General features: G+C 41.5%; 1 protein-coding gene across 1 annotated transcript in view; it reads left to right on the top strand.

Annotated features, from left to right (window-relative positions):
• Positions 1-15325, top strand: part of DSG2 (desmoglein 2) — a 59966-nt gene that overhangs the window by 1930 nt on the left and 42711 nt on the right. Inside the window, exons 2-4 of the mRNA XM_029921564.1 lie at positions 497-569; positions 7908-8055; positions 14658-15113. Of these exons, the coding sequence (XP_029777424.1) occupies positions 497-569; positions 7908-8055; positions 14658-15113 (677 nt within the window). The remainder of the gene's footprint in view (positions 1-496; positions 570-7907; positions 8056-14657; positions 15114-15325) is intronic.

The following is a 15325-nucleotide window of genomic DNA, read 5'->3' as shown; positions in this document are numbered from 1 at the left end:
ATGTCTTTTCTAATAAAAATAGATTAATCTTGTCTAGGAGGTCCTACATTGATTTGCCGTGTAAAAGTAAACTCGAAGCAAAAATGTATCTGTATTTTTTCACAAAAAATAAAAATTGTTTTAAGCAAAGAAAATTTTTAACTGTCTTTTTACTTGATGTATTATAAATTTTAAACAGTATATCCTAAGGCTTTAACAGTGTAACACTGTTACATTAAAACTGGCAACAAATTTATGAGTATTCCTTAACCATTTAGTAAAAGGGGAACTACTCTCTATAATTAATAAGAAACATACATTAAGAAATATAATGTAAATAACTGGCCTACGTATGTATTTTTATCAGTAATTTACTTTTTTTTCTAGCTGATATGTTTTTCTTCCACCCTCCCAGTCAGGAAGGAATACCGGGGGACTCTGGATCTCTTCTGCATGTGGGAACAGTGCTCGAGGAGGTGCTGGATGAGGTCAGGGCTTTAACTCGTTTGTTTGGTAGTTTGGAGTGGCCTTTCAGACAAACGTTTTGACACTCTACGATGCCTCCGAGGAAAAGCTGCAGGACAGAGAAGGTGAGGCCTGCAAGCTAACATAATGAAAACTGTGCCACGGCCCTGCTGACAGCTCTCAGTTCCAGAAGCCTGGGTTTGTCTCCCAGTAAATGCCTGTTATTTTTATGTCTTCCTTTAAAGGGATGTCACAAAATAAGTCTCTTCGGAACTTTAGAACTTGCTCTGGCTGACCTTCCTCATTCTTTACTGTACAATTCACCTTGGATCTGCAGTTTGAGGAGCAGACACGGGAGTACAGTGGATGTTGAGTGAAGAAAAGTGGATGGCTTGACTCAGATGTTCCAGATCAAACCCAGGAAAATGAGGGCCATATAGGTAAATTCCCAAATATCTCCAGATTCCCCTATGTATACAAAGTTTGAAGAATAAGAGCAGCAAGGTCAATTTATCTTAACTTACAAAAGTCAAGTGAAAGTGTGAAAAAAAACACACTCAATGACAAGCTTCAGTGCATTTAACAATTAAGAAACAAGGAAATGGAGGTGCTTGGGTGGCTCAGTCGGTTAAGCTCAGGTCATGATTTCACAGTTCGTGGGTTCAAGCCCCTCGTTGGGCTCTGTGCTGACAGCTCAGAGCCTGGAGCCTGTCTTCGCATTCTGTGTCTCCCTCCCTCTCTAACCCTCCCCTGCTCATGCTGTCTCTCTGTCTCTCAAAAATAAATAAAACATTAAAAAATTTTAAAAAAAGAAACAAGTAAACATTAAAGATATTTCCCTCTTGTTATTGGCAATTCAGCATTTTCTCCACGCCTTCACTGGGTCTGAAAATGAGTGACTCTGAATCAGAGATGATATGTTTTAACACTTGTTCAACAACACAGTCTGAGATCATTTTTAATTAAGGGGGATAGCTGATAAGAAAAGAAGATAATCGTTTTGAATTCCAGGTGCCAGAAACCACATGTTTTCCACAAGTGATTACCAAGATTTCTCCTATTCTGCCTGATCCCTCCGTGACAAGACACGGGCAATTCTAGGTCAGTGTCTTTGCCTTTTTTTTTTTTCCTTTTAAAAAAAATGTGAAACAGAAAAATCTAAACACAATGCAGACATAGTTAAAACTTAAGGGGTGGTGCCTGGGTGGCTCAGTTGATTGAGCGTCCGATTTCAGCTCAGGTCATGATCTCACAGTTTGTGAGTTCAAGCCCCGCTTCGGGGTCTGTGCTGACAGCTCAGAGCCTGGAGCCTGCTTTGGAGTCCGGGTCTCCTCTCTCTGGCCTTTCCGCACTTGTGCTCTGTATCTCAAAAATAAATAAGTGCAAAACAAATTTTTAATAAATAAAAATCTAAAAAAACCCTCAAAGGAATGATGGTCTAAAAGAACAAGTCCTAATGGATACAGTTGCCACAGTAGGAAGAACCTAGACACTGGTAAGAGCTACCAGGTGGCCAGAAGATCTACATTTCTAACGTAATTTGTACAGTAACCCTAATTGTAGACAGGCAAACAGAGACCCAGAGAAGCAACTTCCTTCCTTAAGGTAATTCAGTAAAGTGACATAAATGTAAAGGTTTATCTATAGCTATTTAGCAGTAATAATACCTAATTATTACTCTGTTGACATATTCTGCTTACGTTCAGCTCTAAGACTTTGGTGGAGCATGAAAAATTGGAAAGAATACAAATAAAACAGTGGAAATAATTTTTAGAAGACTAGAAATCTAGGTGGAATTCTAAAGATTAAAAAAGTAGTACATTGTAGGCAAATACATCTATTTGGACATGGAGGACAGAGAAATCTATATCTATTTCTATACAGCTAAGATTGGGAAATAGAAAGATAAAAAGGTAGAGACAGAGGAATAGATAGAAAGAATGCAAATCCATCATTGGCTGCTATTTTGAAGCATATGTGAGGTTTTTTTTTCAGGGTACACTGACACTTCTTCCACATATATTAAGGAAAACAAGCTACCCGAAAGTCATGGAATCTCCTTTTTGCTGAACTCCTCAAGAAGTAGTTCGATAGCACACTATTGAGAAGTTAGTGACAGTCTAGAGCTGTACCACCTGAACGCGCCCCATCTCGTCTGATCTCGGAAGCTAAGCAGGGTCAGGCCTGGTTAGTACTTGGATGGGAGAAGTTACGTGACATGTAGCTAGATACAAAAATAACTTTATGGAGAGACATTTTGATTCAATATTTTATATTATGAAATGATTGCTAAGATTAGTCTAGGTAACACCTACCAACATATATAGTTACAAAACATTTTTTTCTTGTGATAAAGACTTTTAAGGTCTACTTGCTTTGCAATTTTTTACTATGCAATTCAGTATTAACTATAGTGACCAAACCATTTATTATATACCAATGATTTATTTATAACTGTAAGTTTCTACCTTTTGACCTCTTTTACCCATTTGCTCCACCTCCCACCCCACCCCCACCTTTGGCAATCACCAACCTGTTCTCTGTGTCTAAGAGCTTAATTTTTGCTTTATTTTGTTTCATTTTTTTAAATGATAACTTTAAATGGATCCTTCCACCTCTGTGTTTCCATGATTTGTGAAAAACAATACATCTGAGCAACTACAACTTTTTTACTCCTCAACGCTCTCTCCTTTTCCACCTTTATTCCCATGAAGTCCACGAGACCATAATATTTCAAAATGTATGCCTTGGAACATCTCTGATGTTTTCTTTGTGATAAATTTCTCATTATTGAATTAGCCAACAGCAAATTTTATGTGGGAACCCAGAGCATCAAAGTATGATAATATAAACAAAACACTGACAGTGAAAGAATATGTATGTCCTCATTTCCTCAGAAGGCAAAGAAAGTATTTATGTTCCTTCATAGTCAAGAGAGGATTGCAAAGAGCACTCTTAATTAGAAAGCAGCACAGAATCAGGTAATCTTGTATTTATTTATTTATTTATAGAGATAATGACAGGTTTCCACTCCTGCAAAAAGTCATCCTTACTAAGCCAAAGATGAGTATTTAAACACAAAATACGGGATTAACTTCAGTCATGTCTTCCCATATCCAACTGACAAGTGTTGATAGTAAGATTTATACAGTCCTAAACTGGAGGTAAAATACACACACACACACCCCTCAGGTAAGCATGTAACTTGGCATAGGTGAAGGAGGGTCTTTCCATTATCAGGCCCATGGACCAGACACTGACGCTTGGCTTGTCTTTCAGATACAAAGTTTCTACATGCAGAGCCTGCTGTCTAGATTTATTATTAAAAAGAAAAGAATCACCTAGGTTTTCCACCTAACTTTCTTGAAGTAAGGCATAATGAGAAGACCTTGTTTGACCAAACTCTTAATTATTCTCATCCAGGGCTGACACCCACAACTTTAGATTAGAAGAAAAATGTGTCATAGGAAGTGGAGGTACTAGTCAAAGAGGACAGTTTCATTCATACAAGATGAGTAAGTCTGAGAGATCTACTGTACAGCACAAAACCTATAGTTAACAATACTACACTGTATACTTAAAATTCTGCTAAGAGGATAAACAACTCAGAGTTGTTTGCTAAGAGCTGTCAACAACAACAACAATAATGATGATAAATAAAAGGGAGAAAACTTTTAGAGGTGATGGATGAATAAGTTTATGGCCTAGGCTGTGGTGATGGTTTCATGAGTGTATACCTATCTCCACACTCATTGAGTTATACGCATTAATTATGCACTTCTTGTATGACAAATTTTCAACGTGTGACAAACACTTAAGTCCAATAAGTTCCGACAACATTTCTTTCCGCCTCTGCCCTCTTCCTCTCAGCTGTTACAAATTGCTATGAATTTTTCCTCACACGTTCTGGCTGCTACACTTGAAATAGAAGTGGACTTTCTAACTTGCCACTCTTCTTGTATACACTTTCTTGGACCCTGCAACGTCCTCCTTTGTGCTCGTCTTTGAAAATCCTTTCAAAGAGGCAAACCAACAACAAAGACACATGCTGCCAAGATGACAGGAGCTCTTCTTCTAGCCTATGCGGCCCTATTTCACATGAGAGCCTCCAGAACAAGCCACCGCATGCTATCACTACTTCTGCCAACCTTGGCTCGGAGAGGACGTCTCCACTGAAAGAACAAGTCGGGAGACGCCATTGGATATTTCGATAGGAAACACTGAGTTGTTGGGCAAAGAAAGCCTGCTAAAATTTGCACAAAATCAAAGCTACCATTCTAGGACCTATGAGAAAGTTCTAAAATTTCATTCCATCTGTTAATCAATCAAAATAACTGTGTATTGGGTTTGACTGATTAACAAAAGATAAACTTGAAAAATTTTTGATTTGGTTTATTTTTGAATTGTGTGTTTTAAGTTAGTGGTTAAGAGTTCAAGCTTTGGAGATGAGCCTTAGTGGCTCAGTTGGTTAAGTGACCGACTTCAGCTCAGGTCATGATCTTACAGCTGGTGAGTTTAAGCCCCACATCAGGCTCTGTGCTGACAGCTCAGAGCCTAGAGCCTGCTTCAGATTCTCTGTCCCTCTCTTGCTCTGCCCCTCCCCCACTCGTTCTCTCATTCACTCGCTCACTCTCACTCTCTCTCTCTCTGAAGAATAAATAAACATTAAAAGTTTAAAGTAAAAAAGAGTTCAAGCTTTGGAGACAATGCCTTGAGTTCAAATCCCAGCTTCACCACTTCCTTGGGCAAGTCACTTAACCTCTTTGCACCTCTCTGGATGATTATGGAAATAACAGTCCCTACATCATGACATTTCTGTAAAAAGTTACAAGAATGCACTTAGGACACAGTGCTCAGAAAGATTGCTATTTTTATCATTTTTATTATTACAATTTATACCTTCGAAATGAACTCAATTCAAAGTTAGGAGTCCTGACCTACAAACTACTGAAACCATACAAACTCAAAACATCTGTATCATCTGATCCAAAGCCTTGTTTTACAGAAGTTCAAACATGCTGAAAAGTAACTTGTTGATCAAAGGTAAAGATAGGGATTGAGTAGGTTAAGTTTCTTTCTGCGACTCCAAACTGCCATTGTAATAATTCTTTTTCACAACTCTTTTGCCTTAGTCACTAGTCTTGTCCTGCCTAGGCTACTCCACACTGGAAATTCCTCAGAACACACAAGCAAAGAGAGACGAATTCATTCATATCAAATTGTTATTTTATATAGCTGAAATGATGAGAATCACCAGATGATTTGCTTCCAAGGAAAAGGACAGAGTGAAGGGCTTTTTTCCCAAGAGTTCTAATTCCTCATTTCCACCAAGTACCATAGGGCAAGTAGGTGGCTTTGGGGTGGGGGAGAGGTAGGGAAAAGTTACTTGAAAATTAACATGAAAGGAATGGTGCTCTTTTTGTTGTTGTTGTTGTTGTTTTTTACATTTATTCATTTTTGAGAGTGAGAGAGAGAGAGAAAGAGACAGAGCATGAGCAGGGGAGGGGCAGAGACAGAGGAAGAGGGAGGCAGAATCTGAAGCAGCTGACAGCTCAGAGCCTGACCTGGGGCTCGAACCCTCGAACCACGAGATCATGACCTAGGCTGAAGTCAGATGCATAACCAACTGAGCCACCCAGGCGCCCTGAAAGGAATGGTATTCTTAATCCAACCTCCAGTAGAATCCACATGGTAGGTAATGCCAATAGAAAAACAGTTACTTACACACACAAAAGAGACCACCTTTTACATTCGGTCTCTATATGAGTTACGGTGCCAAGTTGCTATCCAAGTTAAAAAGAGTTGTGGCTCCAAAAGCTCATTGACCAAACATAAAACAGAAGGAAGTGAAATTTATCTTTTCCTTTAAATGTTTTTTTACCTTATTTCTAGAACATGGTATGCCTAATGTTGTGATAATCACTACCTCTTGCTTCCTTTAAAAAGCTGACCATAACTAGTGGTAAGTTTTTAAATTGTTTGAGAAGTTAATTCATGATAAAGTATAAATTGCAGAATCACTCTGTTATTCCTCCTCAGAGTATATATCTTTAGAATATCTGTTGACTTAGAAAACAAAGTGATATTCCATTATCATTAGGTCACAGATCAGGAGGTGGGACACTTTTCAGTGTCCCTCAAATCGCGTATCTGGCATCTGTCCCTGTAGAACCACAGAGGACACCCGGGACTCAGGTTACACTCTCTGAGCAATTGACTTAATGCATCTGGTCTCAAAGAAATAAGAGTAAATAAAATGTTCTATAGAAGTGCCATCATCTTGCCGTTCCTGAAAACCTAGAAGCCACAATCTTTCTCTGACTTTTCTGTGTTTGTTTTGGATGGTTTATCCAGACTGCTGAAGTGAAAATCCAAGGTAAAAAGAACAATAAAACATACTCTGAGACTTAATATCCCAATTATTGAAAATTCCAAAGTGCAGACTGATTCTCCCACAGTGCCAAACAATGGAAACTCACAGCGGCACTTTTGTGCCCCATAAAGCAATTCTTTACATGAGCTTTCACATGGGTTTTACTTTGTTCACCTCTAAGTCTTCCCTGTAATACTACTCTGCTTAATTTGTTGAGCTGTCATCAAATTTGCTGATTACTTCAGCGGAATGCACTAATCCTAAAAGCCAAGAAAGAAGTATGACGATACAGTCTCTTCCTCTCTCATACCCCTAGAAGAGTTAGTCACAAGAAGTCTTTTGACGGACTTACCTCCATTGTAGCTGATTCTGCATGAAGTGGGTGTGACTCTCCCCAAAGGTATGACATCAGTCAGATATTGTTTCAGTAAAAGTTGAGAGTTCCACCTGAAAAAAAAAAAAGAAAAACTGTCAAGTAAATTAGCAGACAATTGCCTAGTCAAACAAGAGGTCTACTTTCAAGGCACATAGTAATGTTCATGATGATCATTATGAATTAAAAAAAAAAACCTTTAACCACAAATGTCCTTAGATAAGCTAGTAAGAGTCACTGTGATCTTAAATCCAAATTATCAAGAGCAATTTTTTCCCATTGACTTCTTTGTATCAACATTATGCCTAACTGGTTTGCTTAATGGTTGAACATATTTCTGTCTAATAAAATCTCTAAGTGGGAACTAGATGGGGGGTAGAAATTTAAATTGGGTCCACTGCCAAAACAAAAACAAAAAGCAAAAAAATGTACAGTTCAAACAAAACAGGCTTAAATTTTTTTTTCTGAAAATGCTCAGAAACTAGAGACATTTTGAATCGCTTTTCTTTTATCTGAAACACTACTTCAACTCTCCATTTCCCTAGGTGTGTATAAATGTAGTTAAATTAATGAAATTAGTATTTGTCATATTAAGAGATTCTCAATTACCTTTGCTACAAAAGTAAAGTTACTACACAGAAATAATCTGCTATTCATAATATCTAATTTGGCATTCAAAAATAGCAACATTATAACTTTAAATGTGTCCTCCTATAGGTTCCCAAAATTTTTCCACACGACACGTGTGGCAAATGGCATTTGGAAGCTCATGTCCTTCTCTGAACAAGATCATCTTGAGGCTGCACTGGCCTTCCCCACTGGAATCAAGCCTCTTTCTCCACCTGAGGTGGATGTCAAAATGGAAGTAAGTAACATCGTTACTGAATTACTTTAAATGTACTCTGATCATTTTAACAAAGATCATTTACATGACCTGAGCGGAAACCAAGATTGACGCTTAACCAACTGAGCCACCCAGGCACCCCAAAATGGTTAGCTATTTGTGAGATTCTCCTTCTCTCTACTAAAGTATGTATAATTCGCATTCTAGATTATTTGGAAAAGATCTTTAAAGCCAATGTTTTACTACTGTGTTTGCTCTCCAAAGCTACTGAATCGCTTCTGTTTCACTTTTTCCTGACACAGAAGAACATCCCTGTCTACGTGCAAATCAATGAAACAACTGCCAGGAAACCAATACTCCTTTGTGTCTTCTGAGAGGGTTTTGTATCTCCCTAGGCTCATTAGTCACTTGGAGTCAGCAGAACGGTTTCGGCCTGACGCTCAGTAAACACTCCCAGGCCTGCTGGGAAGCCCGGCAAGTCCAGTCCTGCTGGGGATGGATTCCAGTCCAGGGCTGCAGCCAACAACCAAACATTCTCCTCCTCTCTTCCCCAGCCACGGCGATCTCCCTTATCTTTCCAAGAATTCCCGCAGGAAAATCCTGGGGCAAAACCAAAGCCAGAAACTCATTCTGAAATTGTTTTCAGAAAATGTAGGCGCGTAGATAAAATCAACATTCCCAAGTGTCACACTCCGGTTCATAAAGGCTTACTTTGTTCACCTCCAGAGGGCAGGGGATTTTCCATGTTTATGGTTTTGCACTTTGTCCCCCTGGCAAAGGGAGCCTTAAAGATCACAGGCCTGCTCTCCACTGACCTCTGAGCTTTTTCACTTTCTGCTGTTCGGCCAGCCCTAGCAAGGCCCATCCTTGATAAAATCGTGAAGGAGGATTTTGTCCGCAGTGAAGCAGGCTTCCCACCTCTGTTTGGAGATATTTACTCCCACCCTCCCAGAAATATAATTGTCTCTTGTTCTTTTCCCCTTTACTCTCACTTTCAAGGCACACATGCCCGCACCCACGCACACGCACGCACACACAGCCTATCCTCCAAAATAACCTTGAATATCTTCACTTATTCATTCATTCACACATTCAACTAATATTTACTGGAGACCTACAAAGGCTTAAGCAATGTTCTAGGTGCTGGATACAGCAGTTCACAGAGAAAACCCCCAGCCCTCATGAAGTTTATATTCTAGTAAATAACAACAGATAATATATAAATGCACAGCCTTTTAGCCTGGGATGTGTCAGGAAGAAAAAGGAAGCAGGGAAAGGGTATGGGGAGCTCTAGGGGTGGGAGTAATTTGATTTGTAAATGAGTATTCAGAGAAGGCCTCACAGATAAGGTAATAATTGACGGGGGCAAAATGTAAAGAGTGAGGGAGTAAACTGTCTGGAACAGAACCTTCTAGAAAAAAGGAACAGAGAGTACAAAGGCTTGGAGGTGGAGCATGCCTGGCCGACATGTGATATCTGCTGCAATGTAAATGACTGATAAGAAATTAACATGCCACCCTCCCAGTACCGTGCCTGTAAAGGCCAAGGGAGCCTTCAGCTAAGGGATTTCAGACATTAGTCAGTGGGAGGGAGGGACATCTGATGGGACACCTTGCTGAGGTTTCCTAGACAACCAGAACTGCTGCTTTGTGTACGCGGCCATCTGGCTTTATTATAGTCCTATCACATTTTAAAACTAGTGACTCATTTCAAAAAAAAAATCTCTTACGATGTCATCGGTACTCTACTGAGACCCAAGTAGAGACAATTTGGGGGATTTTCTGCGGAGCCAAATAATATTTTGCAATTGTAGCGACTCCCACTAATTCTCCTCTGCCCTGGGAACGATGTTAACAATCTCCTTCAGCCATTTGGTTGAAGTGCTTTGAATCCAAGCAGCCCGTCCTCCTGTACTGACTCACAAGGAGGAGCCTGTGGGGAACAGCTCACTTAGACCCTGTGACTCATGCACGGGGCCTCTCTCGCTCTTCAGGGTGTTGGTGTCTGCAGCTCCACTCTTGCCTGACTATCGCTGCCCCTCAGTGCGGTGACTGTTAAAACATGCTGATTCCTCTGGGCTAGACCACAGGGCTTGCAGGCTGCTAGACTTTGACTATGACTCTAAGTTCTAGCTCAGAAAGGCAATAAAGCTTTTCCCACCCTATTATTAGAGGCCAGCCCCCCCTACCCCTGCTCCATGTAGGCCAGTTCTCCTCTCTCACTGCCCAAGATGGATGTTGCTCTTGATCCATCAAACTGGAAAGTCCATGAGAATCTCAACATCCTGACTCTCTAGTGTCTGTGATGTCACTCATGGTTTGGCATCTGTGGAAAACGACCATGGCTCCTTCCCCAGGATTAAGGGGAAAGATGATCTTCTCGAATTTCTCCATACCCAATGTAATACACTGTCTTCTCAACTGACCCCTGAACTCCTCCAACTTCACCCCGTGCCTCCCCTCCTGCCAATTACACTATTACAATGGAATTACAATTCCATGTAAATACTGACACACCTCTTACCTGTTACCAGGTTTGCAACCCTAACTCCCATCACCCCCTGCTATGCATCCCCTGTTCTTGAGCTGCAGTATGATTGGGGAAAACACACATCCACAAAATAACACATATGTGTGTGTGCCTGTAACATATGCATGTGCACGACGCACACACGCAATCCCAGACCAACATTTTTTGACTAGATCCACCATTAATTCATCTACAGTAGATATTTCAAATATTTTCCCTTATAATACTGTTTATCACTAGTTCCTTCTAGTACATGGGCTTAGTTCAACAAATCTTTACTGGTCACCAAATATTTGCTGGATACAAGGGGCTGGCCCCACTATCAATACGATACGGGCTCTGCTTTCTACTTAGAAAGCACAGGGCGGAGTAGCAGACATAGATGAAATCACCTTTAGCCACAATGTGATTGCTGCTACAAAGGTTGTATGAATCATTCTAAATAGAACCACAGAGAATAAAGGGAAAGGTAACTAATTAGAGAGAGAGAGAGAGAGAGAGAGTATGGAAAGAGGAGAATCAAGAGTGTCAGGTTCTTGGCTTGGGTGGCCGACTGACAAGGCATGTGAGAGGCATATGAGGAAGTTGCAAGCTTGCATTTAAAGGGACTGCAGGGGCGCCTGGGTGGCTCAGTCGGTTAAGCCTCCGACTTCGGCTCAGGTCAGATCTCACGTTCGTGGGTTTGAGCCCCGCATCAGGCTCTGTGCTAACAGCTAGCTCAGATCCTGGAGCCTGTTTCCGGTTCTGTGTCTCCTTCTCTCTGCGCCTCCCCCTCTCATGCTCTGTCTCTCTCTGTATCAAAAATAAATAAAACATTAAAAAATAATAATAATAATAAAAATAAAGGGACTGCAGAAATCTTTTCTGTTGGTGTGTTACTTTGTCATCCCTACAAAATTATTATGGTACTTTGAGATCCCCATGAAATATTCAAATGATAACGTTCTCATGTTTGAAACTTAGAAGAGAAAGCTGTAATGGGTTTACACAGGGAGAGTGCCTAGAGAATCGTACTCAGTACCAAGTCAGAAGAAAAGAAGGAAAGGGAAAAAAAATCAAAAGGCATAACCATTCAACCAGTAGGCAGACAATAAGAAACCGATGGAGAAAGAAAGAAAATTAGGTTACCGTTTCTGCCTCATAAATCTATCTGCAATTGTGTTTTCCTTCTCATTTCAAACGACTTGCTAGACTTTTCTAATTGGATATTGCTGTAATTATCTCAATACAATTTTCACTAAAAAGAAAAGAAGCTTTTAGTTCTGACTTTCCTGTTCGTGGTAATATGAGTAAAAGAATGCTTTTTTCACAGAAATCTGAAGCCCCTGACTTTCTACCAACAGTTACTCAACTCTGAGTTACTCTGTCCTGGCAGGTTCAGTGTGTCCTTCACAATTATTCATCCTTTATGGATCTGCTCACCACACTACCCCAGAGTCCCCACCAAAAGCATTCTCTAATACCACAGCACTCCCTGTGAATTACGGCCTCTCTTCCCTAGGTTTGCTTTATACCTTGCATATAGTTCTACCGCTGCATTTATAATAATTCTGTAGTTACATTATTTCCTAAGTACCTATTTTTGTTTCTTTGGATGAGGAAAGACTTATTTATCTTTGTACTCCCACTAAAATGCAAATGAAATGTTTGTTGAACAGACAAACTAAATGTTGAATAAATGAAGTAATAAATGGGTAGAGCTAAGCCAGGAAACAGATTCCTTCTTTTACTGTCCTTTCCACTTTAGGTAGAGGCAGTCCACATTTTTTCTTGTATCTACATACCCTTATCAATATATGTTCTATTAGTAAGCCTCCTGACCATCGTGACAATTTTTTAGGTTTAACAGCCACACGTTATGATTTAGAAATCAGAGATCACCTGATTTGGTTCCAGTCTCTTTGACATTAATTCTAATACATACGCTCATTGGGATTTTCAATGGATTCAAAGAGTCAGCCATCTATCAAACAATTTGCCAAGAATTATCAACATATAAATTGTTCTTTGATGATGAGAATGTGTTGGGGGTAAAAAGGCAGTGAGAGTATGAATAGGGGACGTTAATTTTGTTTTTACAAAATTTTTATATTTGAGATAAACACAAAAATGCGCCTGGGTGGCTCAGTCGGTTGAGCATCCGGCTTCGGTTCAGGCCACGATCTCACAGTTAGTGGGTTCAAACCCCAAGTCAGGCTCTGTGCTGACAGCTAGCTCAGAATCTGGAGCCTGTCTTCAGATTCTGTGTCTCCCTCTCTCTGACCCTCGCCTGCTCATGCTGTCTCTCTCTCTCTCAAAAGTAAATTTAAAAAAAGAGAGATGATTCTATAATCACTTGAAGTTTATTCTTCACTGTGTGTATGTGTGAAGTAAAGTATTCTGGAAAACACAACTTAGGTAGATATTTGAATATATCTAGATATAAGAGCTAACTATTTGCACAAAATATAATTTGAACTGATGCATTATAAGAACATGTTTTAAGAAAAGTATACTTAATGTTCAACTAATTTAGGAAGGGAAACCCAGTAAGTTAAAGGACTCACATCTTGTTAACACTCAATTTATTATAAAGCAATCAAGTGCTTTGTTAGTAATGGTATTTATTCCTGTGTACACAGATTTATGCAAAAGATTTACTCTCGTGCCAGGAGAAAGAAGTCAGGAGCTAGAGAAGTGTTTCATCTGACTTTCAACAAGTTCCCTCAACTCACTGAGTCATAGGTTTCAGAACTTTCAAAGGGGAACTAATTCAAGAACGACATACTATGGCACTGAATAGTGCATGTGTTGACACGTTCTCTCAAAGCCTTGGAATAAATGTCTTCTAGAAGAATACAATTCTGAAACTGACTTTGTCAGCCTCCAGGGGAGATTGAACAATCCAAGAGAAACGCAATTTGCAGTAGCTATTTCTCATTCTGGAAGCTACTATTATCTTCATTACTAAACAGAAACCAAACTTGATAATGAGGCATAAATACTTGCCTATAGGTCTCAGGTGCAAAAGTACTAATTTTAGATAGGATTTATATATAGTCTCCGGGGATGATTTGTGAAAGTATTTTGGTAAAGCCTGCCTTATTTACTTAGGAGATTTCCCAGAGTGACGGGGAATGGGAATTATCACCAGGGTGCCACCACCCATGTCCAGCTCAAGACAAAGGAATGGAAACTAGGAGACATACTTCGCACTGACTCAACTATTCGTCCAATGTTTAAGAGCCTGCCCAGTACTCAGCACTGTTCTAGGCACCGGAAACAGTGGAAAACTAAGCAGACACTCTTCCTATATACTTAGCCCTCAACTAACTGAATCAGTAACACTTAAGTAATAATATGAGAAAAGTCACTGAGCAGATAAGCCCTAAACAAACAGAGGTTTCTCTCCACTCCAAAAGGAAGTGGTCCTTGGCAGCTAGGGAAGAAAGGGCCTAAAGAGGAGATGCCAACTGTACTGGATCTGAAAAACTGGCAAGATCAGAAGCTATGGAGAGAGGGGTAGGAGGCACCAGGAAAAGGACAAGAGGGCAATTTTGACCACAGAAGGAACTCTGCTATTTTGTTCACAGTGAACGCCAAACTTCTCTTTCCAGTAGGATGTCAACCCTTCATACTTCTGTAGGCACTTCCGGTACTCCAATAGTTAACGTTACTTAATAGTTTCCTAACCAGGCGCTGATTCTAGTGCTTCTGTTTTTCAAGAAGAGTTCAACTTCACATTTACCCTTGCAATAATAATTATAGTTCTAACAACTACATGTATTGAACCTGAGGTACTATAAACACCGCAGAAGACTTCCCATGCATTTTCCGATTTAATCTTCACAACAAACCTATGTGGTGGGTGCTATTAACCCCATCTAACAGATCCGGAGCCAAGACACAGCGAAGTTGTCCAGGTCACGCCGCTAGCGGAGCAAGGATTCTGACCTCTAGTTGGGCTTTGTGGAAGAGATTTTGTAAATCCTATCTTGGAGTCCATCTTTTCCTTAACAACCCCTGGAGTTTTCTCCTAGCCTTGCCTGGTTAACCAGAGTCAAAGACCTATCCGTTTAGATCATCTGTGATTTTTCTGTGTCTCCCTTAACCAGATAAACTGCAAACCTGTTGGAAGCAATGAAGGAGCCTTGGGGAGAGAGAAGCAAGAGGCCTGCACAGAGCCAGCCACCCACATCCTGCTCCAGAACCTCCTTCCCCTGAAAGCAGGCCGCAGGCACCCCGGCGGCAGTGGGGACGCGGGTGGCCGCAACATGTCTTCTCTACGCCACCTGAGTCCGGGCCCGCGCACAGTCACAAACTTCCGGACCCCTGGGCGGCCTGGGTGGCCGGGCGCGTTCGCGGGGGGCAGGCAGGTCTCGCTGAGCAGACCAAGCTTTGCCCTTGGGCTGGCGCCGGGCGGCCCCCGCTGCCCAGGCCGGGCCCCGCCGGGTGGCCCAGGGCCTCCCTCGTCCCGGCCACTCTCCAGAGGGGACGGGACGTGGAAGGAGAAGACGGCGGGGCGGGGCCTGCCAGCCACAGTCCCCAGCCCCGGGACGTCACGGTCCCAGGTGCGTGTGCGACGAGGGGCGGGAGTCCACCACGCGCCTCCCTCCTGCGAGGAATCCCCACCTCAGCGCCCACGACTCCGGCGGGCTCCCGGTTCCGTTTTTTCACGGCGGCCGCACCTGGCACCGCGCCCCCGGGCAGGGCGGCCCGGCATCCGCGGAGAGCGGCTCTCGGGGCGGCGGCTCCGGGGCGGTGCCGGGGGCGCGCCGGCGGG

Source organism: Suricata suricatta, chromosome 14 (assembly GCF_006229205.1).
Source record: "Suricata suricatta isolate VVHF042 chromosome 14, meerkat_22Aug2017_6uvM2_HiC, whole genome shotgun sequence".
NCBI classification, from domain to species: domain Eukaryota; kingdom Metazoa; phylum Chordata; class Mammalia; order Carnivora; family Herpestidae; genus Suricata; species Suricata suricatta.
The sequence above is the reverse complement of the archived record's forward strand: the minus strand, read 5'-3'. Positions and strand labels throughout refer to the sequence as shown.